At 32.0% G+C, this 23,979-nt stretch overlaps 4 protein-coding genes across 10 annotated transcripts; 1 reads left to right on the top strand and 3 right to left on the bottom strand.

Annotated features, from left to right (window-relative positions):
• LOC121121211 (uncharacterized) lies at positions 1-1,126 on the top strand. Its single transcript, XM_040716087.2, has 2 exons — positions 1-451; positions 524-1,126. Exons 1-2 carry the CDS (start codon positions 98-100, stop codon positions 947-949), a joined length of 780 nt encoding a protein of 259 aa, XP_040572021.1. The 5' UTR covers positions 1-97; the 3' UTR covers positions 950-1,126.
• Positions 1,127-1,740: 614 nt separating this feature from the next.
• Positions 1,741-4,709, bottom strand: ebi (transducin beta like ebi). The gene is made up of 5 exons (XM_040716086.2): positions 4,340-4,709; positions 3,853-4,287; positions 3,600-3,789; positions 3,333-3,532; positions 1,741-3,275 (listed from the first exon to the last, which is right to left on the bottom strand). The coding sequence occupies exons 1-5, from the start codon at positions 4,502-4,504 to the stop codon at positions 2,784-2,786; spliced, it is 1,482 nt and encodes a 493-aa protein (XP_040572020.1). The 5' UTR covers positions 4,505-4,709; the 3' UTR covers positions 1,741-2,783.
• A 618-nt stretch (positions 4,710-5,327) lies between these two features.
• On the bottom strand, positions 5,328-6,714 carry LOC121121871 (macro domain-containing protein PG1779). 2 transcript variants are annotated; one of them, XM_040716867.2, is made up of 5 exons: positions 6,427-6,714; positions 6,130-6,348; positions 5,948-6,051; positions 5,618-5,722; positions 5,328-5,541 (listed from the first exon to the last, which is right to left on the bottom strand). In XM_040716867.2, the coding sequence occupies exons 1-5, from the start codon at positions 6,617-6,619 to the stop codon at positions 5,464-5,466; spliced, it is 699 nt and encodes a 232-aa protein (XP_040572801.1). In that variant the 5' UTR covers positions 6,620-6,714; the 3' UTR covers positions 5,328-5,463. The 2 variants fall into 2 exon arrangements, with proteins under 2 accessions (XP_040572801.1, XP_040572800.1); XM_040716866.2 differs by having other exon boundaries at positions 5,948-6,348; positions 6,427-6,711.
• Positions 6,715-7,808: 1,094 nt separating this feature from the next.
• LOC121121416 (inter-alpha-trypsin inhibitor heavy chain H3) lies at positions 7,809-20,134 on the bottom strand. Of its 6 annotated transcripts, none has more exons than XM_040716340.2 (7): positions 20,041-20,134; positions 10,304-10,616; positions 9,849-10,233; positions 9,223-9,790; positions 8,863-9,152; positions 8,558-8,791; positions 7,809-8,485 (listed from the first exon to the last, which is right to left on the bottom strand). In XM_040716340.2, the coding sequence occupies exons 2-7, from the start codon at positions 10,576-10,578 to the stop codon at positions 7,973-7,975; spliced, it is 2,265 nt and encodes a 754-aa protein (XP_040572274.1). In that variant the 5' UTR covers positions 10,579-10,616; positions 20,041-20,134; the 3' UTR covers positions 7,809-7,972. The 6 variants fall into 6 exon arrangements, with proteins under 6 accessions (XP_040572274.1, XP_071746686.1, XP_071746685.1 ...); XM_071890585.1 differs by lacking the exon at positions 20,041-20,134 and adding an exon at positions 17,119-17,668; XM_071890584.1 differs by lacking the exon at positions 20,041-20,134 and adding an exon at positions 10,737-10,934.
• Between the last annotated feature and the right edge of the window lie 3,845 nt (positions 20,135-23,979).

The raw sequence follows: 23,979 nt of genomic DNA, 5'->3' as shown, positions 1-23,979 counted from the left end.
ACATGATATAGTGACGTCATAAAGTTAGTTTGTTTACCGATTGAATGAGGAATCTAATTTTAATATTTAATTAATTCATTTTTTGATAATTATCGAAATGATGCATTCTCGATTTTTATTTCGACATTCGTCTCTATCAACACGCTTTTTATCAAGCGTAACTACAACAACTCCTAGTACTGTACAGAAATCCCAAAAGATCATAATACATGATGAGTCCTTCCTCCCTTCCTTAAATTCTCGATTGGAGGATCTTCGTATGACTGCTTCTTTTTACGGATCGAATCAACCTCTTTTAAAGCTTCCAACTCTCCCAAGAGCGGCTCCTATCATTGATCCTATTCTTCACATTATTAAAAAAGGTGATCCAGAATACCATCGAGAGATCTTGGAGGATCCTTTAAGGCACACCAATAACACCAAAATCAAAGATCCAGAAAAAAAGATTAAAGTATTAAAGTTAATTATATATTTGAAAGGAATAAAGTCAAATTTCATTGGGTTTATTATTATTATTATTTAGAAATGGGCTCACCGTATGCTTCGTATCCGGAAACGGAAAATGAAAGTTCACCAAAGGAAGAAGAGATGGCGAAAAAACAAAGTATTTTACCAAAGTAGGATTTTCAATCGGATTAAAAGCAGAGAAATTGCATTTAGAACTGCTCTCCTTGATAAAATCAAATCTGCTGAGGCCTTTGACCCTGAAAACTATGTCAAAGAGTACCTTGAAGACTATAATACTCCACTCATCCCTTTAACCTATAAAGGAAGGAGACTCCCTGTCTGGCTCATCAAGGAACTACTTGTTCAAGATGAGCTAAATAAGAGAAGAGAATTGGATTTGCAATTGAACATGCTCTCAAAGAAGCCCCTTGTTCGAGAAGGGGAAACAGTTGATAACTTTGTTAAGAGAATACAACCAGAGCTAGATCTATATAAAGTTTAGGAAACCGACATGCAAGTTCCTTTAAATTTTCTTTCTACATCTATCACATAAATAAAGTCAGTCACACTACATGTTTTGATAAATCCGTAATACAGAATAATTAATAGGTTTATTTATATTATATAAATATGTATTATAATATTTTGTAATAAACTTTGAAATTTTGTTAACCGGGAATGAAAAGTAGTATATAATTTTATTTTCTTACGTTTTTTTTCATCCGTTATTATACCGAAATTTTCTTAACCGTGAAATTGAATATTTGTGATTCAGCAGCTATTTGAAATCTATTTCCAATAGATAGCCATGGCTTTCCTAACTAAATGTTGTTATTGTATTAATCTAAGATCTGGGGTTTTACTCTACGCATTCACCCTCATAGTCCTTTCCGCTCTTTCCATTTTACTCACTTCGATGTACAACGAAGGAATGGCACATACGGCACCTCACATTGTAACTATACTAGTCATGTTATTGCTAATATATGGAACGGTGAAGTACAATACTAAAGTTATTTTGGTATGCATCGCTTTACTCTCCATCATAATTCTTTGGAATATCATTGACGCCATCGTGATAACATCAAAGTTTATTCATGAAAGAGAAGCTGTCCCATCAATATTTAGTTTAGTCGTATCATGTAAGTTACACATATTGTAATTTCCTAATAAAGCAGATCTACTATAACTTATATGTATATTCCAATAACAGGTTTTCATCTGTATATGCTATACGTACTCAAGGCACTTTATGATGGGTTCATTCGGGGAAATAAATTTGATGCTGAAGAGTCCATATTGTAATTAATTATTTCAAATGTATAGTTGTTATGTTTCTTAGATAGTAATTCATTATAATGCATTATGATAAAAATTATGTAGGGAAGAAAATAAAGTTCATTATGGTGGACTTACTTACTAAAATAATTATAAATCATTGGATTTAGCTATATAAGACCATTTTATATATTATTTTTTTAAACATAATGATTGCTCATGAATGGATTTCTAGATAAATTAAAATATATCGACGTCATTTTACACCCCCACTTTTGTCATAGATCCTTCTTATATTCTTTGGAAATAAACATATTAAACTATATCCGTAGTGAGTAATGAATTTCTTATTTAAAAATCATTCTTAAGAATAAAATTAGTACTAAAAAAATGTGAAAAAGATTAAACTCAGCTTAAATTTGTAGTTCGACATTTAAAAAATGTTAAATACAGTATATTCGGGGCCTACTTTACTCTCATATATATTATAAACGAAAAAATGACTAATTTGGGGAAAGTAAAAATGCCGTCTTAATGCCAATTATCTAGATTTCTATGGTGCATGGCAGAGTTACTTTAAAATATTGCTTATATGAAAGACTAACTTTAAGTATTTATTCATTTTTTTAAAGTAGATAAGATAACAATACACAATGGAGTCCCCAAAAGAGAGAATTGATTATATTTATAGGTATATATGTTCACGTCCTTAGGGAAAAAGACTCGTCGAATCTTTGAGGGTATTGAGAGAGGGGGGAAGAGGAGAGAAATGAATTTTAAATTAGATGTATCCACACAAAATCCAATAATAACTTGCACCTACCGATAATTAATAGTTCAGAAACTTAACTGCTACATTACAGATCTTTGTAAATAAGTCTTTTTTTTTAAAAAGATGAAATTGATATAAAGGATATGCATAACAGATACATAAGAAGTCATCTTAATGCTCACTTAAAATGCCATATAAGGAAACACTGTTTTCCAAGAGGTTTAAAGAAGGAGGATTGTTGTATAGGAATGAATAACCGATATACATAGAAGGATTAAAAATTATTTCATCGCCTAAGATCCAAAACAAATACAGTGCCATCAGAAGCAGAAGCTCCGACTTTATCACCACGGGAATTCCAGCACACCTCGAAAATTCCTCCAGTTCCTTTGTAGCTATGTACTAACTTGCCTGTGACAGTAGACCATATATGTACACATTTGTCAAAGGAGCCAGAGGCTAAAAACTTTCCATCTGGGGAAAATGCAACTGAGTACACGGGTTCTTTATGTCTTGTTAAGGTATGAAGACATGATCCTCTTTCCACATCCCATAGACGAACGGTACTGTCAAATGATGCTGATGCTAATACAAGATCTGCATTTGGATTATTTGTTCCTGGTCCTGTACATGACCATTTAATGGTATAAATTTCTTTGGAATGAGCTTGTAAATCGTGTACATGACTTTCTTTATCCATACACCAAACCTTTAATGTCATATCATCAGAACAAGAGGCAAGAAATTTACCTTGAGGATCCCATTTGATTGCGTTTACCTGTCATAATAAATACTTTTTTCAAAGAAGTCAACAATAATAAAAGAATCTAGTTACCTCATTGGTATGTCCATAAAAGGACTTAATAGGTTTTTCTACACCCAACTTACAAACATGAATGCATTTATCTGTTGAACAAGATGCAAAACTCTCATCTGTTTGCCAGTCAACATCTAACGCAGGAGCAGAATGAAAAGCAAATTGCTGCTTATGATTTCCAGTTTGCGAATCCCAGATAATGGTGGTACGATCCACTCCTAAAATGCAAAGTCAATATTAAAGAAGAGTTCATGTCTATCTGGTTACAGATGAAATCCTTCTAACCTGCACTTAGAATATAATTTCCACTTTTATTCCATTTCAATGCAAATATAGGACCCTTGTGTTGGCCTAAGGTTTTTTCCAGTTTTCCAGTTGTAGACCAAATTCTAGCAAACCCATCATAAGATCCTGTGGCTAATAAACTCCCACTACTATTCCAATCCAGAGATGTTACATCCTTATTGCTAGGTACCTAGATCCAAAGATGAAGATGTAATGTACTTTGTAGATACATATATGCATGTCTTTTTCTTACTTCTTGTCCTCCTCGGTGAATGCAATGCTTAAGAATTATTTCCCTTTGTTGAGAATCTTCCATGTGCCATATTCTAGCAGTGGAGTCCCCAGAACCAGAGGCCAATAAATCTTGCATAGGGTTCCAAGCGCATATAAATACTTCCGAGTCATGCCCCTTGAGAACACTTGCTTTTTCAGCTGGAATTTCAATATTCGTATCAATGTCCATGGGATGTTGCTGTTGTGGATGATCGTCCGAAGGAGCTGAAGCAGTTTGTTGCCGATCCTCGAGTTTCACAGATTCCACGGGAGATGACTTATGATCAGACTGCTGCTGCTGCTTGCGAGAAGCAACAACATCCGGCATCACGGCGTCAATGAGACTCAATCCATCGATTAAACGCTCACTCCCGTCCTCGCCCGTGGAAATCTCGGCTTCTACATACAACAATCCCTGAAACAACAAGTAGTCATGTCGCTGTACACTCAACCCCTTGGGGCATTACCTTCTGGATTATGTAGATGAGGGCTCTTGGAGGAACCAGAGCCCCATTGATGTTACTCTGAGATACATGAGACTCCTGACCAAACACAAAGGCGGAATGAGAAAATCCAGCCTCTTGCAGATAGCGATACACTAGAAAATTCACTTCGTCTGTTGAAAAACTCATAATCCTCCACTAACCCAAACCTTTCCGCTTAATTCATCAACACACATAAAATATTTATCCAATATTGGATTTATATATAATATTATTATAAATCGAATATAAGATAGTGACTTAATAATAAAGTGCCAGACAGAAATCCCTCTATTGAGCAAGGGAAAGAACTATTTTGCTACATCTTATATTTTATTGGCTAGATCGGCCACTCACCCTCACACCAAAAACTTTTTCCCCCTGCTATATGGCTGCTGCTATTCCCTCTTCCTTTTTGTAGTGTTGCTCGCCCGTGTACAAACCGAGCTTAATCTTTATTTTAAAAGCTTCTCAGCGGATAAACCATTTTCACTGACTTCATCAGATATTTAAAAAATAAAAAACTTAATATCTTCATTGACTACTTCTTCATGACAATGATAAAAACTGATATTTAAATATAATAAAAGTAAAATGTCCTACAAATACTTATTACTTATGAAATGGCTATATTTGTACAAAAAAATGTATCGACTAGGGACGTGAAAAGTAGGATAATTAGATAAAAATATATATTATTTCTATTGTAATAGTTAATTTTTGTCTACAATATGGAATTAAGATTGTATAACGATGTAAAATCAAATTTGTAACATAGTAAAACTATGCAACAGATATATTTCCGATAAATAGTAGGGTTTAGGCCATTTTATTTATTGGTCCCATTTTGACATCCAATAGTTCACTATTTTCCTTAATATGAATGAAAAAAGGGTGTTCATTTTTATAAAAGTTGGTTGTTTAGGCCCCCAAAATGGCTGACGTCACGTAAAAACCCTCAAATTAAAAAACATTCTGAAGTTAATCAATAATTTATTATAACAATATAATTATATGTATTACAGCATAAAAATGGTTTTTCATCAAGTCATATCTTTGAAACACAACAAAATATTTGCATATTAATTATTATTATGTTGAAAATAATACTAGAATTTCTTTGATAAAAGCTCTTTGTACATATCCTTATCCTTGTTCAAGAAAACGCAGAATATCACAGCATCAAACTGAGAATGAAACACACGAAAAGCAAACATAACTATAAAAATTCCTGAGGATTCATTTATATGAATTAGTAATTACCTTATCACTATTAATCTTCAAAACAGACCTCACAGTTTCCAAAGCAATACCTGCTGCTTTGTCAGATGGGAATCCATAAATCCCTGTGCCAATGCATGGAAATGCCTAAAATGAGTGAGAAAAAAATAATCATGGATTTCATTTTAGTTTAAATGTATGCAGCAAAAACAAATTTATTATTTTTTAATCAAATGAGAGACTTTATTTAATATATATTCAAATTAGTTCAAATATACCCAGTTTTACCAAGTTATCAAACAAATTGTGCATATCTGACCTAAATCGGATAATTATAACCATGTCAAATAAATATATCTTTAAATAGCTCACAATGGATCTTAAGCCCTTTGACATTAAAAGCTCCATTGAATTACGATAAGCACTCCTTAAGATATCAGGATCCTGATCTTGAGGTCCCACGGTGTGGATAACATCTGTAAATAGGTTTATTGGAATATAATAAGAAAATTGGAATAAGAGATACAAGAATGATATATATAATTTATACTCACACTTAGCGGGTAATTTGTATCCTGATGTTATTTTGGACTCTCCAGGAGGACATCCATTAAGACTATTGCATTCTTTTTGTAGATCCAAACCTGCAGCTCTGTGAATGGCCCCACAAACTCCTCCACCCGCTCTAAGACCAGAATTGGCGGCATTTACAATGGCATCAATTTCCAACTTTGTAATATCTCCTTGCCACATGCCAATCTTATCATCACTGACTGTTAATCAAACAAAAATTGTAATAAATTATGTATAGATGATTAATTATTAATCAATGATGCATGTGTATCATATACCGTCCGAAGTCCAGTCTTTCCTTACGTCTTCCAACCCCACAAAATCCGGTCCACAAAAGTAATTGTTTCTTCTGTCTTCCATTATGTTAGAGTTCTGTCGTACAGAAATATATCTAGGTTCTATTATATGAGTGAAGCCGCTCCTGAGTCGTGGGGGTTGAATCAATAGCAAAAATAAGCTACTAACGAACATAAATAAATTAAGGTTCAACAGCTCCTAGCTGTAGAAGAAGTAGATAATTCTTCGTGATGTATGTGGGCCTCTATTTCCTCATACTGATAATACTATTTTTAATGACGTAACGTGGGTTTATTGTAGTACAAATCAGAGCCGCCCTATAAGAAGAGTTACGTCACGAGATTTCAGCGCCCCCTTAAGACAGATATCAAATGGCCCAAAAATAACTTGAATACAATAAAGGAATACTAAAAAATAATTTTATTGAGCTTAATTATTATAAAAAAAGGGAATAATTACTTTAATAATATTTTTTTAATTTTACTTTAAACATACACATTCTTCAGCTTACAAAAGTAGAAGAAGCTATTCTATTTTCGTTGATAATAAAGAGTAAAGTATGTATGATCCTGAAATTTTGAATATCTTTTTTTACCTGAAATTTGATCTAAAAAATATATTTTTTAAAGAGAGATAGAGACCGTATTCTATGTGATCAATTCATAAAGAATTCCAACTCTCAAGCCATTCCAACATTGTTTAATCATTCTTTATGAATTGATTTTCTTCAAAATGTTTAGAGCAAAATCCAGAATTATATGATGGTTTCCAAAGATTTCATTTAATTCTTAGAACTCAATGCCTTCCAAGGAATTTGTCCCTTGAAAATGAAAAAAGTGTAATCCTCTCAGCTCCAAAACGATTCTTGCAATCCACGGCAAGGAAAGAGGGCATACTGGGGGTATTTTAACAAAATATATAGCCTTTGTAGTTTTCACCTAAAATATTTTAGGTGAAAAACTAAAAAAGTTTTAAATTTTGAATGTTTTGGGCTGTGACACAAACATTGACACATGGAGAAGTCAGCTATCGTTAAACCGGATAGCCTGGTGACGTAACTCTAGTTATATGGCTCTGGCAAGATTAATGTATTTCTATTAACCTTGGGTGGTATGTTACAAATTCAGCATAGGTCTACCAATAGCAATTTCTATTTAATATTTGTAAAAAAAGATATATAACGTTGGCAATTATTTGAAATTGATAATTTACTAAATTCACTATTTGATATTAATAAATACATACATTCAGAAGCTGAATGAGCAGAAGTTAGAATTAGAAGCTAGAATATCCTTCTTTACAAACATATAATCATTAATCAGTCATTTATAGATGTTAAAAATAGTAATTTGCGATATACAAATTATTTCGAAACGTATTCCGATTCAATAATGAAATACGACTTTATTTATATTTTAAACGAGAATTGGAAGCATACATTATTATTTACAATATGTATAGTATATATATTTATAGACATAATAATACCGACGGACTACCATTATGTATACAATATAAATATTGAGATTAGATGTAAAAATGAGTTAGATTTAGACATATAGAAATTAATACTAGAAAGGAACCGATGCGAGTCTTTTGACTTAATGTAGTAGCATGATTACCTAATAAGGTAATCCTTGGATCATGACCGCCTTCATCTTCACTTGTACCAGGAGCAGATTTTTTATCATCTGGCTTAACAATGACTAATGAAGTGAGAGGAGTTACGAACTCATATTTTAAAGAGAGATAGAGAGCGTATTCTAAGTGATCACAAATGTAAATGTCTTGATCGCCAACTGTCTCTAAGATTCGCTCAATATCTGTTGACTCATCTTCAATTGAAGAAGTTGACCGTTTGGCAACAGATGATGAGTTATACGACTCTGGACAAGAAGAGAATTCGCCTCGAGCTAAAGCCTTGAATAAGTCTTGAATCGTTAAATAGGCCCACAATCTTTCAAGTATATTTGAATGGATTGTATTATTACTCACGACAAAGTCAAGCAGGATTGTATCCGTTTCGACAACTGGAGCAGTCTGAAATACATAAAATCATTATAAAGATATCCAAAAGATGAATTGAATACACAATAAAATAGGTAAACTTACAGCATATATGTATCTTCCGTCTATTTCATACTCTCCATCAGCATCGTTAGCAAGGACCTTATACTTTATTTGAGTTTCAAGAAGTTCACTGTGAGCTGGGGACATAAGATGACCAGCAACTACCATTTCCCCACCTTTATAGTACGAATGGAAACTCGTCGAAGTTAGTGAGTTTTGAGTAATACTATCGTTTTGATAAACGAATCTTACATTGCGCAGCATTGGACTACTGATCTAAAACGATGAACAAATGTTAATAAATAAGACATGATGAGAACAAAGCTTTCTGAGTACCAAATACATACCTCTCGATAAAATCCCTGAAGCTGAAGTGATGCATCTGCAGCCACATAGATTTTTCGAGCAAATCCATAGTTTCTTAGGGCAAGAACTTTAAGTGAATCAAAGTCTGCTCCTCGCCCGAAAGCCAAGGCAAAAATAGGAACTTCGTAAACATTTGATTCAACGACATTCTCTATAATTTCTTTTGCATTCACTACACCTTCAGTAGGATTTCCATCAGTAAGAAATATGACCATGGGCTGCACATATACATTTTCTGCGTTCTCTTTTTTGTAACGGACTATTCTTAAAGCTAAATCAAATGAATTTCATTAATTTAACTACAGAAAATACACTTTTGAATAGTTTAATAGTTTAATTACCATCGAGGATAGCATCATTGATATTTGTTCCACCGTTTGCTTCTAATGAATCAACATAGTCCATTGCATATTTTTTAATATTATCACTAATTTTCACATAATGATCATGATAATGGTTCCAAATATTCACTTTGGTATTGAAATCGAGAATACTGATAAAATCCTGATCATTTAACTCATTTATAATTGTTCTCATTGCATCTTTTGTTTGTAAGATTTTTTTACCTCCCATAGAACCAGAGGTGTCCAAAACAAAGACAACATGTTTCGGAAGGGGTCTTATGTTCTCTGGAGCAACAAAATGAACGAAATATCCATCAACTACAAGAATTTCCCCATCATTAGGCCTCTCAACATCATAATTTACACTGAACTGTAGTGCATGTCGTGACTTTAATAGAGATTGAAGCGAAGATAGTTGAGGCTTATAGTAGACACGGACCTCTCTTGGAGATATTCTCTCAATTTCTGTTTCATTTTCAATAATATTTTCTTGAATATTTATGTCATACTTTCTTAGTTTGGGAACTTCAATCATGGTGATTTTCCGTTGTTCCATGATCCTCATCTAAAAAGAAGATTATTAAACAACACAGTTATCCCTTTGAGCTAATCTGATGATATACCGTAATGGAGAAACTTCCTAGTTTTTGACGAGGTGTAATATTAACTACATGATGATAAAAGCCCTGTTTACGATGGAGTAGTTCCTCGTATAACAGGTAAAATGTAATCTTAGAGTTTGCTTCAGTATTAACGGATACATGAAAATTATTAGAATGCCTGGCGGACACTCCCACATGACCAGCCGTTTTCCCAGAATCCACTGCATCTTGATAGATTTTCAAAGCTGCCTCCTTTTCCTTGACATAGGCCACATATAGTTGTCCATCAACCTCAATGGCAAATCGTGAAATAAACGCTGTTTCAGGAAGGATAAGAGTCAGATATACTTCACGAGAATAGTTCTTGGAGTTGTGGACTTTATCGGATATAAGGGTAATAGCGTATCTAAATAATGACTCATCATCAATATTTTGAGAGAAAAAGGAGATCCAATACTTGAGCATCATCAACTTACCTAAAACGAATATCTGTTTCCACTTTTACGTTATGAGCCAAACGATGTAATTTCTTTCCACTAGAGTTTTGTTCAGAAGCAAACTCATTTTCATTCAGATCATAGGGATCCACTGACCTCTTTTTTATCCAATGCTCTCTTTCAAAACAAGGCTTTTGACTTTGAGGAACCAAAAGAAGATTGTGAGATTTGAAAATGGAACTTTCAAATCCCTTGACATTCCCAATGTGAAGGACTTGACAAATCGTCAATGAAAGATACAGGGATTTCAACATGATTAGAAAAGAGTTAACATAGTTCTCATTGACTAACTCTGAAATTTAAAAATGAATAAATTAATTAATTATAATTAACAGTTGTGTAATAATATTAACAGCGCAATGATAGGATATTACAATTAAGTGAAGAACTACTATGTTATATTGTACTTTACATATCTCATGATAGCTTAAACAGTTCCTGAGCATATCATGAGGAAATTGAAAAGGAATTGGATGATAAAATTATTGAAACATTTTATATTTATTTCCATCAAATATCTAAAAAGACAAGGTAGCAGCTAGAGAAACACTCGCATGTAAGAAAACACTGGACATTGAATATTCATATCATAAACCTGTTTAAAAACTGCAAAAGGGACTTATTTATGTATACATATATAATTAATAACATTGATACTACGTAAATTTTTTTGTTCAAAGAGCCTTGATAGATTTTTCAAATAATATTGGAAGAATTACATAAGGTATTATTTAAAAAAATCCCCTTGTCTAGACGCAGATTGAATCTTAATTAGAAGAGAATAAATACACGGATGGGCTCAAACTTTCACTCCTCATTCAGAAAAATAATTTTTTTTTTATGTACGATTAATTTATTATTTCTATGGAATGATCAAGTATTACTGTAGATAATATGTAATTTGAACAATGGAGTAAAAAAGTGTTAATCAACACTTTGTTATCAACCTTTGATCATACTCACTATAAAAAAAAGAATGTGTCCATCCGAAAGTAATACAATTTATGAACATAATAAAGGTATTACAAATACATAATATCTTTATAATAAAACCATACGGAAATAGTAAAAATAATACTCAGTGTTGAAGGGTGTGTCAATTATTCCTTAATAGGAGAATTACAGTCATCTTTTTCCATAACTGATTTTTTGTTTTAATTGAATGAAGAACCAAAAGATCTCGTAAATAGCCACAAGTATTCATTTATAATATGGATGCGTACTATCCAGATTTTCACCCTTTCAATTTATGGACTTGCTACTGGAGCAGCCACAGGATGTACAAGGTACATACAAAGGTATTTAGTTATATCCAAACATGCCTTGGCACGACTTATTATAGCATATAAATAGATATATATATATATATCCCAGTAAATCTTTTAGAGAAAACCAATAAAATTCCCAATGAATACTCTTATTGGCTCAAATGTAAAATAATTTACTATGTACCTAGAGTCCACTGCCAACACGACCGACCAATCCTCCATAAATAAGGAACCATAAATCAATTACGAACATAATTTTTTTTTAATCATTCCAATGTATTTCGAGGTGTATAAGCGCGTAGACACTAGGGTTTATCTACCGGGATCTCAGGATCCTGTTTACCGAGATTCTACTACTACTAGAAAAATTCCAATAAAGAAATGTTACTCAGGATATCTCGTATTTACTATTTGCATAATATAACCATCATTTATGTAAATCATACAGTAAAACGTTTAATATATACTGACCATGATTCACTTGAGATAAAGTTTTAAAAGATTTGTGCTAATAGTGCAATGTACACATGAAAAAAAAAATGATATCCAAGCACAAATCCCCAAACAAACCAATAAATGAGTATTTCACTATAACTTTACTCTCTAACGTTCAGGGAAACATGGAATTAATTTTGGATTTTTCACGAAAGTATAGCTTAAAATAAATTTTTTCTTCTTAAAAAACAAAGTAAATTACTCAATTTCCAAACATTTATTATTTACTATCTCATTCCAGAATTACCATGGATCCCAAAAAATTAAAAACCCTAGTACACACCCCAACATGCAGCACATAGGGGTGCAAAAGCGATGGTGAACATTTTTCTGTATTTAAAGGTTGTTAGTACATGTGTAAATGATATAATTATATGTAGTTAGATTAGTGTTTATCTTACTCTATAGGTGTTGGGTTTAAAGTAAGACTTACCCAAATACCACTGAGATGTTTAAATTTAAATAAATAACTAAATTCGGTTTATGTAGTGGGGTGTAGGTTTAAAGGTATTTATGGGATTGTACTTATATTTTAAGTTGGGATCTAATAGCCTGCTTGGGTTGGGGGTGAACTAATAGAGCTAAAAAAAGTTGAAAAAAAAAAATTTCAACTTCAAAACTTCATAGCTATTCTCAAAAAATTTCAAAAATCTATAGCTGCTGAAAAAAAAATTTTTTTTTTTTAAAACAATTCAAATATTAAATTTTTTGAAAAAAAATTTCAAATATTAATTTTTTGAAAAAAAGAAAATATATATATATTAATTTTTTTGGAGGAAAATTTCAAATATCTATAGTTTTTCGAAGAAAAATAAATTAAAAAATTATATTAAATTCAAAATTATAATATTAAATTTTCTAGAAAAAAGTTTAAATTTCTTAATTTGAGGGAGGTACAGCTCCTCCATCCTTCCCTTGTGGACGCCCCTAGGGTTGGAGTGTGCACTTTTTATATTTGGGCTCATTCCTCAGAAATTAGGTACAGTAATGACCCTGATTACCCTTTTTTTAGAGTTTAATCTTCGTGACATCCTAATATTTTGTGTTGTGTTCCTCCTTCTTTAGGACTGAAGTCAGCAGTATCTGCCAGTTCAGTCTTGATCCGGTCCAGTTCAGTCCGGCATATCAGTCCTAGAAGCTTAAGAAGTTCGGTCCTTGATAATGTCACTCAATTTTATTTTTCGTTTCTTTAATCAGTTCTAGTACTACAGTCCTAAAACAGTCCTACAGTTACCAAGACTGGACTGAACTACAACGCTACTATTATTCAATTACTAGATAAATTATAAAAGCTTTCTATACTGACCAATAGAAATAGGTGATTATTTCACAAAAAAAAACTTGAAACACTGACTCAGCAACCTATAACATAAATGACAGATAATACAGGGTAGGCGTATTGCTAGCTTTCATCATTTGGGAGGGAATATGGTTTAGCCCAAAAAATTATCAACACCGTAATATAATTACTTATATAAATATAAGCTTATTTGTTTAATATATATCCTCCGTCTAAAATGTAACACTTTGAAAATAAAAAAATGTTATATTTCAATTAATTATCATCAAATTTAATTCATAAATACAATCAATGGACACCTTATTTACATTCTTAATCAATATAGCCGCCTTTTACCTTGATGACCAGTTCCAGCCTGGTGTGGAAATTTGCAAAGCAGTTCTATAAAATGCTAGTCTCTAGGTTGGCTCAAGTAGTGATGATGGCAGCCTTCAGTTGTTCCTTTGAACTCCCGAAAGCTTCCCCTCGAGGTACCCAAAAAGATCAAAGTGCAGAGGGGAAAAGTCGGGCTATGGGGATGCCAAGAGTCTTGCTTTTCATGCTTGTTGAGGATTTTGCGCCGGGTCACACGCATTGCTCAGTCCAAAGGCTTCAAACCCTAACAAGGCGTTCTCTTGTAGGTTTAATGTTTAAGTCTTGCTTCACCAAGTGGCGCATGTTTGTCTAGCTAATGTCAAATTCATGAGCGAGGTCATTGAAGGTCGTCTTGCCTCTTCTTCCTCCAATGGTGCCTTTAACTGCCTTAGCCAATTCTTCTGGCCTCTTTGGCCTTGATTTGGAAGCTTTTGGTGTGCCTCTCGTAGTCACCTGGTACACAGTTTAAAAGTTACAGCCCAGCACTTTAAGAGATTTCTGATCGTGATTGTCCACGCACGGATAGCTCCAGAATTGTAGCTCTGCACTGCTCCATGTTTTTGGTTATGCCATGCCGCTCCCATTTCTCGATTAATTGGCCTTGTTTATTTTTTTTTTAGAGTTTCTTCACATAATTCTTTACAATAAGTTAACGGTTTTGTACATCGAAATATTCTTATATATAGAACAAAGGCGCTATTTCAAAAAATGTTGGATTTTAGACGGAGGGGCTTGTATTATATGTTGTTGTTTTTTTGGTGGTGAGGGGGGGTGCTAGCGACGCCACTGGTAAAGAATATTCATTTATCATTTCACTGTTCCCTGGATAGTACCTCCTAATAATAATGAAATTATAGTCATGAATCATGCATGATGCTCCTATTGTATTTTTTATTCTTCTAAACAATACCCAACAAATATTCTTTTGACCAGAGACATGGAGCCAATATTTGAATCAATAACAATATCTTACACTAGGTAGGTATTTGTATGAACCCAATTCTACATGCATAGTTAAATAGGGCTCAGTCACGAAAAATCAAATACGTACATACAGTGGAAATGAGTGTATACTAATTAATGGATATTTGTAACAAAAAAATCATTGAATTTGTAGGTTTGTTAGTTTTGTTTGCTTATAAAAAGGAATATTTGAATTAATTAAATATATCTCTTATTGTGTTCGCAATCTGTTGATAGTCATTAAGATAAGCATATAATATGTAACCCCTAAGCCCATTACTTCTATACATACATTATTTTATAGTGACAGAAAAGAAAGATAAATCACGGGCAACAAAGCCAATAGTCTTTTTCTTGGATTTTAAATTAGTTAATGTCAACTTTTGGTGTGAATGATGCTTATTTTTTGTAAAAAAAAAAAAAAATCTTAAAAAACTTTTAATGGACTTAACATTACATGGTAATAAAAAATAAGACGCAGATTGAGTTAGTAAATCATAGCCTAATCAGAGCCAGGGGACTGAGAAAATCATCTCAAATTACACGCTACTACATACTAATATATACTATCTTCTTAACCAACAATTTGAAACTTGTACGTAATCTTCATTCAAATGATGATGTAGGGTGGGTGGGGAATGAAGGAATATAATATGCGAGCTACCAACACAAATGCAAGCTATAATGATTTTTCTCACAATTAAATCTGGATTTCATACATTTTTAATCTTTGAAAAATAATAATCTCCCATTTCTATCAACAAATTATCCTGATTGTTCTTTTGTTGTACATTGAACTCCCGAAAGCTTCCCCCTTGAGGCGGCAAAAATATCAAATTGCAGGCGTGAACAGTCGGGGCTATAGGGATGCCAAGAGTCTAGCTTTAAAAGCACCGTAAATCAGCAAAAGTTCATTGTCACAATGATGAAATAATTGATAAATTCTATCAAATTTGAAAGATCATATTGGGCCCAAATTAAGTCCCATAAATCAAATGAAAGTTCTCAAGTATACTTATTACTTTTGGGTATCTTTAATTATCTTAGAAATTTGAATGCAACGCCTAAAATTAGCCGAAATATACCTATGTAATTAGGCTGTAGATATATGATGTAAAATAATAAACTGGGCATTATTCTGAAATTTTGTTCGAAATTGTTTTTGTATTAACTCAATACATATTTATATAGAAAAGTTAAGTGGGTTATAAAATTAAAGTTTTGGGCCTGCTCCCATGAATATAATAGTTTATCATAATCATATTTAGGAATAGTAGCTACATAAAAACCCAACATATTATAATAATATATAATATAATTGAGGCTACTAATTTAAATCCGTTGATTTATTAACTAAGTCAAACACTTGCTAAAAGCTCAAAGATCTCCCAGCGTGAAGTAACAACTCCACGCGTTTCTTAAATTTAAGCTTATCTATGACTATATGCATGACTATTTATGTAGAAATATGTCTATATATGAAGAAAAATAAAGCCTAGCCCAAGAAAGGAAGGATAATTTATGACAACCACCGGTTGAAAGATTGAGGGATTTTAATCCAGCAAGTAGTGCAATAATATTAAATATATAATAAGATTGTAAAACTAATTATAATATTTTGTAAACTTATTCCTATTTCATCATCCGAGCTTACCTCTACTAGCATGGATTCAATGAGGACACAATCCTCCTACGTACACACGATATAAGTACAGAAGCAAAATAAAGTACTCAACCATCGTCAATAATAATAAAAAATAATATAGCGAACTTTTCTTATAATCGGGCTTCAAGTTGCATGCTAGTGCTGTGTCAGTTCTTATTTAGGACTGAATACTGGATTCTCCTCCAGTTCACTCTCGTTCCACTCCTGTTCAGTCCTGTATCTCAGCCCTAAAAACTTAAAAAGTTCGGTCCCTGATGACATTACTCAAATTTATTTCTTCTATTTTTAATTAGTTCTAGTATTACTGACAATCCAAAAGACCGGTCCTAATATTGGACTATACCAAATAAATAAGGATTGACTTAACAATATAAGATATTGCATACCTTGATTGCATGCAAACTTCATTATCTAGGGGATCACGTGGGCGGATTTCATTAATTTTTCTTTCACAATGTGGGAAAGAGGGGGGGAATCTACACAGCAAAAATATATTTAGTATGCATCATATTAGTACCCATGCAACCAATGACGTAAAATGATCAACCAATGATTTATAATACTATCTGGAGGAGCACAAGCTCCAATCACGCAACCTGTTGCAGTGAAAAATATTATTTTTGAAGATAAATCAATTTGACTCATTTTGCAAATACACTCGACTTTACAGATCTTTGGATCTTTAAAAATCCAAAGATCAACTGAAGAATAATATTTCATATTAATTAATTATTTGAATGAAACTTACTACATAATGATCTTGTACAAACACGAACTGAAGTTGATACTTTTTGATATTTTTGAAGGACAAATTCATTAGTTTGATGATATTTTGTTATTTTACGTTAGAAAATCCTTTAACATGTATCTACTTTGATTTTTGAGTTGAATACATTCGGTCAATCCACCATTTTTTGCGGAAAAAACAATTTTTTTAGGACTTCAAATAATATCCCAAAATGGAAGAGTTACTTAAAATACCAATGTTGAGATAAAATTACAACTATAACAAACATTATAGTCTTATAATTGTACAAAGTTCATATGAGTTCACCAATTGGTATTTCTTATCAAAAAATTTCATCACTACAGGTTGCGTGATTGGAGCTTGTGCTCCTCCAGACAGTGTTACAATTCATTGGCTCAACCAATAGTGTTAGATTGGTCTAAAACTGATTGCCAAATCGGTTTTTTTTATCGGTCAGATCTTTTTTACCATTCAACGGTCCGAAAAAGCGATACGTCGGCCTTTCAGTCATATAGTCCTAGCTATCTTTATAGCTATTCTTCACTCATAGCTAGGATTGCACAATATAAAATTAAACGAAGAAAATAAGATCGTATAATAATTATTATTAATTTATAATGTAAGTTTTATGTTGGAACAGCTGAAAGGACATAGTAAGTACATCATTTCAGATAAAGACTGATAAGAACCGGTTTAGGACCGATAAATTTTATTAGGACCGGACTGTAGTCTTTTAAGACCGATCCAACACTATCAACCAATGAGGCTGTACACAAAGTGCGTAGTGATTATCTAAAAAAAGGGAATGCTAATACCACTCTACATTCAACTTAATTAATCAATGATTTCATTATTTGTACCATGGGTGCAGTTGGTGAGGGGGCATGCACTACATATATATCTAGAATGGTTCCCTTCAGTTAGCCCCTCGTATGGTACATTGAATATAAATCCAGCCCTATTATACATTATAATAATGAAGTTATTTGTTCTACTCAAGAAGTAGAATGAAGCTTTCCCTTTGCGTCAGTAGTTAAGTAAGTACATTCTACAGTACACATTATTTATACATAATTTATGTGTTGTGTACAAGTTGCAACTTGTGCTACAAAATTGTGCAAGCTAAAATTTTTACATCTCATTACGCCAATTAATTACATCTTCAGTCATTTTAATTACCAACTATACATCAACATTATCATTACATATTAATCTATTAAAATTATTATTGTATTAAGTAGTTAACATAACTGTTGACATATTTTGAACTTTACAATTTAACACAGAATTCATATCAATGTGTAATTTTCATTCGAACAAGTCAGCAATTACATCACATCCATGAAGTATATTTAATTATTGCAGTACTGTTATCAAAAGTTTTTTAAATTCTTCATCTCATTTTTGGGTAGCAACTTGTACAATTAGATTATACAAGTTACGATTTGTACACGACATATGAATATTTGGGCTACATAAGAAATACTTTCCCCATTCCTTTTAAAAACACTTTTAAAGCATATAAGGCAGTTTTATTATGAGAAAGAGGTATAAGTAAACGATATAATATAATGAAATGTAAATAATCTCCCCACCATTTAGAGACAGGGGCCATTATTAATGTATTCATATTGTAGGTAAATATTTGAAGGGTAAATTATATGAATTGTTTTTTGGTAAAATAAAGATAATTTATATAATTTAAAAAAAAAAAAAAATATATATATATATTTTAAAAGTGTAATCATTAAAGTTAAAGAGTCTAGTATTATTTAAATATTAGGTATATAAATGTTATGTATCCCAACTCCAAATAATATTTACATTAAATAAAGGATGACTATTCTTCTACTGGTGAGCTTTTGTCAAGGCGAATTTTCCCCATGCGAGTAATCACAAGGCAAACCTTCTAAGGGCAAATTTGGCAAAAGTAAGATCTTTGATATCCCTTTATAAAACTGATTCCCCTAAAATAACAATATCTGCACCGACCACATGTATTTAGAACACTTTTGTTCAAGTTTAGTTTGTGTTCAATTTGTTTCTTCTCAGTTTTCCAGCATTTTTTATCATAAATTATTTTATTACAATATTTATAAAATTATAAGACTCAAGTAACAAATTCACATGGTCGTTTTTTTATATCTTGACGGATATATTGATATTTTTTTTTTTTTTTTGTAACTTATAAAAGTAATAAATAGTTAAATACCAATAATAAATAATAATACATAAGAATTTAAGATAATTTTCACGATACCACTGACAATTCTATAAAAATAAACCAGATTATCCGATTCCTCATTACAATTAATCGTCCCATCACTAACCAGAACTGATTAAAAAAAGAAGGAATAATGTTGAGTGACATAATCTAGGACTGAACTTTATAAATTTTTAGAACTGAACTGGACCGGATCGAGAGTGAACTGGACACAACTGCAGTCTTCAGTCCTAAGTAAGGATTGACAGAGTACCAATAGTAATAGACCAAAATGAATTAATAGCATCAATTAGTAGTTCATAATTAAAATGACTGATGTTGTAAATAAATAAGGTGCTATCAGACCTACAAATTGTCACATGTACAGTCTGCCTATACAAGTTGTAACTTGCACATGACATATATAATTTACGTCAGAAAAAGTTAAATTTCTCAATATGCTTGTTTAGTTAACGATTGGAATAGAAAATGCAGAAAACACTACCGTATAAAGTAAATAAATATTTTTTTCAAATACTAACTATTTAGAGGCAGACCTTCGTCACAAAAGTTCATTCTGACAATTGACAGATTGACCAAGGACTCTTAGTTATTATCAATATAATTTATGTCAATGTTAAATAATATTTATAATAGTTGGGGGAAGAGTTTCGAAAGGGTTGATTAAGTTATAAAATTATATATGTTGAGGGACTTACTTAGAGGTATTTAATAAAAAATAGTTTATAGTTTAAATGAACACTCTCTTCTGCTCCTTCTTGTAACACTACTCACAACTTACTGCAAAAATTTATTTATTTTTGGGAGCACTCGGAGTAAAATAATTAGTAGTTTACTTACCCTCAAGTTTCATGGCGATTATTATGTAAGAGCGCTCTCAAGCAAAATGGGCGGGTTTTTTTTCTTTTTCTAATATGTATGATGTTGCTGATAAAAAAATTATATTTTATAAAATATGTATATTATCTATCGATCGAAGAATGATGGATCAAAGTTCGAATCCTATTGCTATTGGATGAAGGCATTCCTTCTGTCTTGTTAGTATTAATTATTATCCTTCATTATTTCACTATTATTGCAATAACGTTACATTACAATTCAAAATTTTATGTTTAAAACATTATATCTAGAGAAAAAAATCGTTTGTATATTAGGCATGTTAAAAAAAGACACCGAAAATCAACTTTGTAACACAGACAATTTGAAGAATGTCTTGGAGGAAAGGAGCTTCGCTGTCATGGCGTTTCATTAGTTCAGCTACAAGGAACTGTGACGAAATAAATGAACAAGGATATGGCAAGAGTTACTGTAGATCTGCAATTCTATTCTGAGTCCAGCAAGGACTCACAATTACAATTCCGAAAAAAATCCTCAAGTTAACTTTTATGAGTACGCGCAAATGTTCATTCCGTTTTTTTATACATACATCAATGATAACTTATATCTGGTTTTAAGAGGAAAAGAAAAGAAACTCTTCAGATTGCCAACTCCAAAAACGGGTGAGTTAAAAAATCCTACCGAATGGCGATTACTTGACGAATTTCTTATGCTTAACAATCGTGAATTTTTAAATGTGCCCCGGACCTGTGCTAACTACTGAGGGGTGTAATAATAATATAAATGTTGCTAAAAAAGTATTTTTTTATTTTCAAATTTACTAATTATTCTATATAAATAGAAATATCATCTCAATCTAGTCAGGCTCTAAAGATAATCCAAGTCACGGCATTGCCCCTTTGTTAGATATTGGTAGAGTTGAGTAGTTTGTAATGAAAGAACTACCTTTAAAAATTAGAAAAGAAAAAAATGGTTGTTGCGTGTGCCCTTTCTTCTTTTTATTCATTATTTAATAGGTAGTTGTGGAGTTAGTATTTCCCCCTGAAAGAAGAATTATCGCCTATCTTTGGTATAAATTATTTTAAAAAGTGATAGTATAATAAATATGTATGAATTTATATATAAAAATTGGTTTTCCGGCATAGCCCGGAGTTAATAGGAGTCGACGAACATACAAATTTTTCTTTAATAATATATTAAGATAACACCCTAACAAATCTTTGGTGTTACACTCCGTTTTTGATGAACACACTCACACGTAGTTACTCACTCAAAACTTAGACATAATCTCCTCAAAAATAAAATAATAATTACAACAGATTGAAAAAAGAAGAAGATATGATTTGATGAGCCAGGGAGTACTTAAGCTCTTTGCTAAGCCTCATTTAAACTTACTTTCATTCTTTAAATTTTATATAAACTACTTCCCGCTTTTTTTTCTTCTTTAATATGAGTTGAACTAAACGCTTGCGAGATTTAATTCATTTTAAACAGTGCTCCCTGTATATTATACTCCTTTTATATATATATATATATGTATTGATACTGTATTGGTATATGAGGATCAGGGATCACTCAAAGTTAATAGAAATACAAGGTTATGTCATCATGTATCGTGCTGAGGTTATCTCAGTGATATGAAGATACGTTTATGTTGAGTTGATTATACAGGTGAAACAGTAAATTCAGGTGAGCTGATAAAAAAAAATGGCCTTCGAACAGTACAAGTTAGCTTTTCGGAGTTATGTCCCATTTCCAAGATCTGCATTGCTGATACGTTTTTGAATGTTTTTTCATAGTACGTCGGATCTTAGAAAATCCAGTCAAACTCCAACATGGGAGCCTTTTGTTAAATACCTGGAGAGAAGGACAATAAATTACCCTGTAAAGAAAAGCATAATTACTTACTATCATCATCAGAAAAATGGCTTTAGAATAAAATACTATCAGGGACCCTAGAAGTAAGAGTAAAGTTAATTTACGGAAAATACGCGGCTTTTGTCCGGCCAAGGACGAGACGAACGATCATCTACTATTTTAACGCGAGACGCTCCTTCAAATTTATAACGCCATCGGCAAACTTTTAGAGGAACATTTTGCTTTTTATAAGATAAAAAAGGATGATTTTTAGCCTTTTACTCTGGAAAAAAGGAAAAGGTTATTAATGGAACTATTAGAAAGGCTCAACGTATCTTGTATGCGAAACGTGCTTCTTCGGACTATGAAATCTCCGATGTTTTATCCAGTTCTAGGAAAATTGGGGATTTTTTTTTTTGCACAAGGGCAATTAGCTTAAGAACATTTTGCCGAATGAACAATTCGCCGAAGAACAATTTGGCGAATGTGCATTTTGCCCAATGAAAATTTGCCGAAGAATTATTTGGGATATTTGGCCGAAACATAATATCTAATAAATACTATATTGATGTATGGGATTGCATATTTTAATCCAATTAAAAAAGATTGAATGATAAATTGCCCGATTGTTATTGTTTTATTGTTATCATTTCCTTTTATGACATATATAGCAGATGGACAATAACAATTGTTGTCCAAGTAAAAAAAAATCTGGGTTATTAGTTTATCATGAGCACTGAATTCTGTCTATTCATCGTCGAATTATTCCCCAAGAGCACATCAAGGAATCTGATAAAAAGAGCTTAAGCCAAGAGCTTGTATTTTTGGCCTGGAATATCACTTAATAAACAACAATTAATATCATAATATATCAAGAACTCCAACATTCATTTCCATTAGGAGAAACAGAAGTGTTAAAACCCCTTGAGTATGTTTCTTCTAACTGATTTGAGACTGGAGGGTAAAAAATGTTTATTGACAGAGTTTGGTTTTCTTATTAATAGATCTATATTTTCTCCTCCTAGTGTCAGGGTTAAACTACAACACTTATAAAAGTTCTACCAGTTAAATAGCATTTTATCTGGCTATAGTATATAATAGCATACCATTTCAGACTTTTATGTATATAGTTATGTAATTGTACGAGATCTTTTTACTCTTGCATTCCAATAATATTTTCACTAACTGAGGGAACATTAATATAACATATTAGGTATTTCAAAAATATGTAATAATATTAAACATAAAGATTTTTAAAAGGAAATGAAAATGATCATCCACTCATAAGTTTAAATATTGTTAAAAGAGGCTTAAATGTAATTTACGGGAATATCTATTACTGGTAATAATAATGTGTCTAGAAGACTATCTGAAGTTATTGTGTATGCCAGTTAATTGTGCCACTACCTCGAGGCGCTTAATTTGTGGATTTGCCATCGGAATAGCCAGTTGTGAAACGACAAACTCCGTTAATTTATATAATTCATCCATAAAGGATTTTGATTTTTTGTCAGATTTTGAGTGGGCTACCCAGTGCATGGCAAATGTCTCCACTAAAAAAAATGATAGAGAGTTGCTAATGCAGCATGTATAGAATGATTATAGCTTGTCCTGCGTCATTATTTCTACGGATTTTTTACTCGTGTTTATTAGATTTTAATTTAACTATTTATATAAATACGTCTTGACTCTTAAAGGGTAGAAACAGAAAGGTGATGATGTAAGAAAAGTAACACATGTCGTAGAGGGTGTGAGATTTAGAATGACCAGATTCTTATTGTAAAGTTTTGGTGTTTGTTTCTAAAAAAGCTAGAGTAGAACGGAATTACAAATGTATAGCTACGCTCTGACTTAACATAACTTCTCCAGTAAATACGCTAAAATCCAATTTGCACTCCACCCATATTCATTTAAGCTACTTCAATGCGTTCATTAATCAGCGC

Source organism: Lepeophtheirus salmonis, chromosome 8, assembly GCF_016086655.4.
Source record: "Lepeophtheirus salmonis chromosome 8, UVic_Lsal_1.4, whole genome shotgun sequence".
In the NCBI taxonomy this organism is placed as follows: domain Eukaryota; kingdom Metazoa; phylum Arthropoda; class Copepoda; order Siphonostomatoida; family Caligidae; genus Lepeophtheirus; species Lepeophtheirus salmonis.
The sequence above is the reverse complement of the archived record's forward strand: the minus strand, read 5'-3'. Positions and strand labels throughout refer to the sequence as shown.

Bases quoted from the DNA above. Each gene is read 5' to 3' on its own strand.
- LOC121121211 (XM_040716087.2), top strand. From the start codon at position 98: ATGATGCATTCTCGATTTTTATTTCGACATTCGTCTCTATCAACACGC. The intron at 452-523 runs GTATTAAAGTTA...ATTATTATTTAG, and splicing joins ATCCAGAAAAAAAGATTAAA to AAATGGGCTCACCGTATGCT.
- ebi (XM_040716086.2), bottom strand. From the start codon at position 4,504: ATGAGTTTTTCAACAGACGAAGTGAATTTTCTAGTGTATCGCTATCTG. The intron at 4,288-4,339 runs GTAATGCCCCAA...TTGTTGTTTCAG, and splicing joins TCATCTACATAATCCAGAAG to GGATTGTTGTATGTAGAAGC. The intron at 3,276-3,332 runs GTAACTAGATTC...TTATTATGACAG, and splicing joins TTTATGGACATACCAATGAG to GTAAACGCAATCAAATGGGA.
- LOC121121871 (XM_040716866.2), bottom strand. From the start codon at position 6,619: ATGTTCGTTAGTAGCTTATTTTTGCTATTGATTCAACCCCCACGACTC. The intron at 6,349-6,426 runs GTATATGATACA...TTTGATTAACAG, and splicing joins GAAAGACTGGACTTCGGACG to TCAGTGATGATAAGATTGGC. The intron at 5,542-5,617 runs GTAATTACTAAT...TTTCATTCTCAG, and splicing joins TGAAGATTAATAGTGATAAG to TTTGATGCTGTGATATTCTG.
- LOC121121416 (XM_040716340.2), bottom strand. From the start codon at position 10,578: ATGTTGAAATCCCTGTATCTTTCATTGACGATTTGTCAAGTCCTTCAC. The intron at 10,234-10,303 runs GTAAGTTGATGA...GTCATTATTTAG, and splicing joins GAAACAGATATTCGTTTTAG to ATACGCTATTACCCTTATAT. The intron at 9,153-9,222 runs GTAATTAAACTA...CATTTGATTTAG, and splicing joins CAATGATGCTATCCTCGATG to CTTTAAGAATAGTCCGTTAC.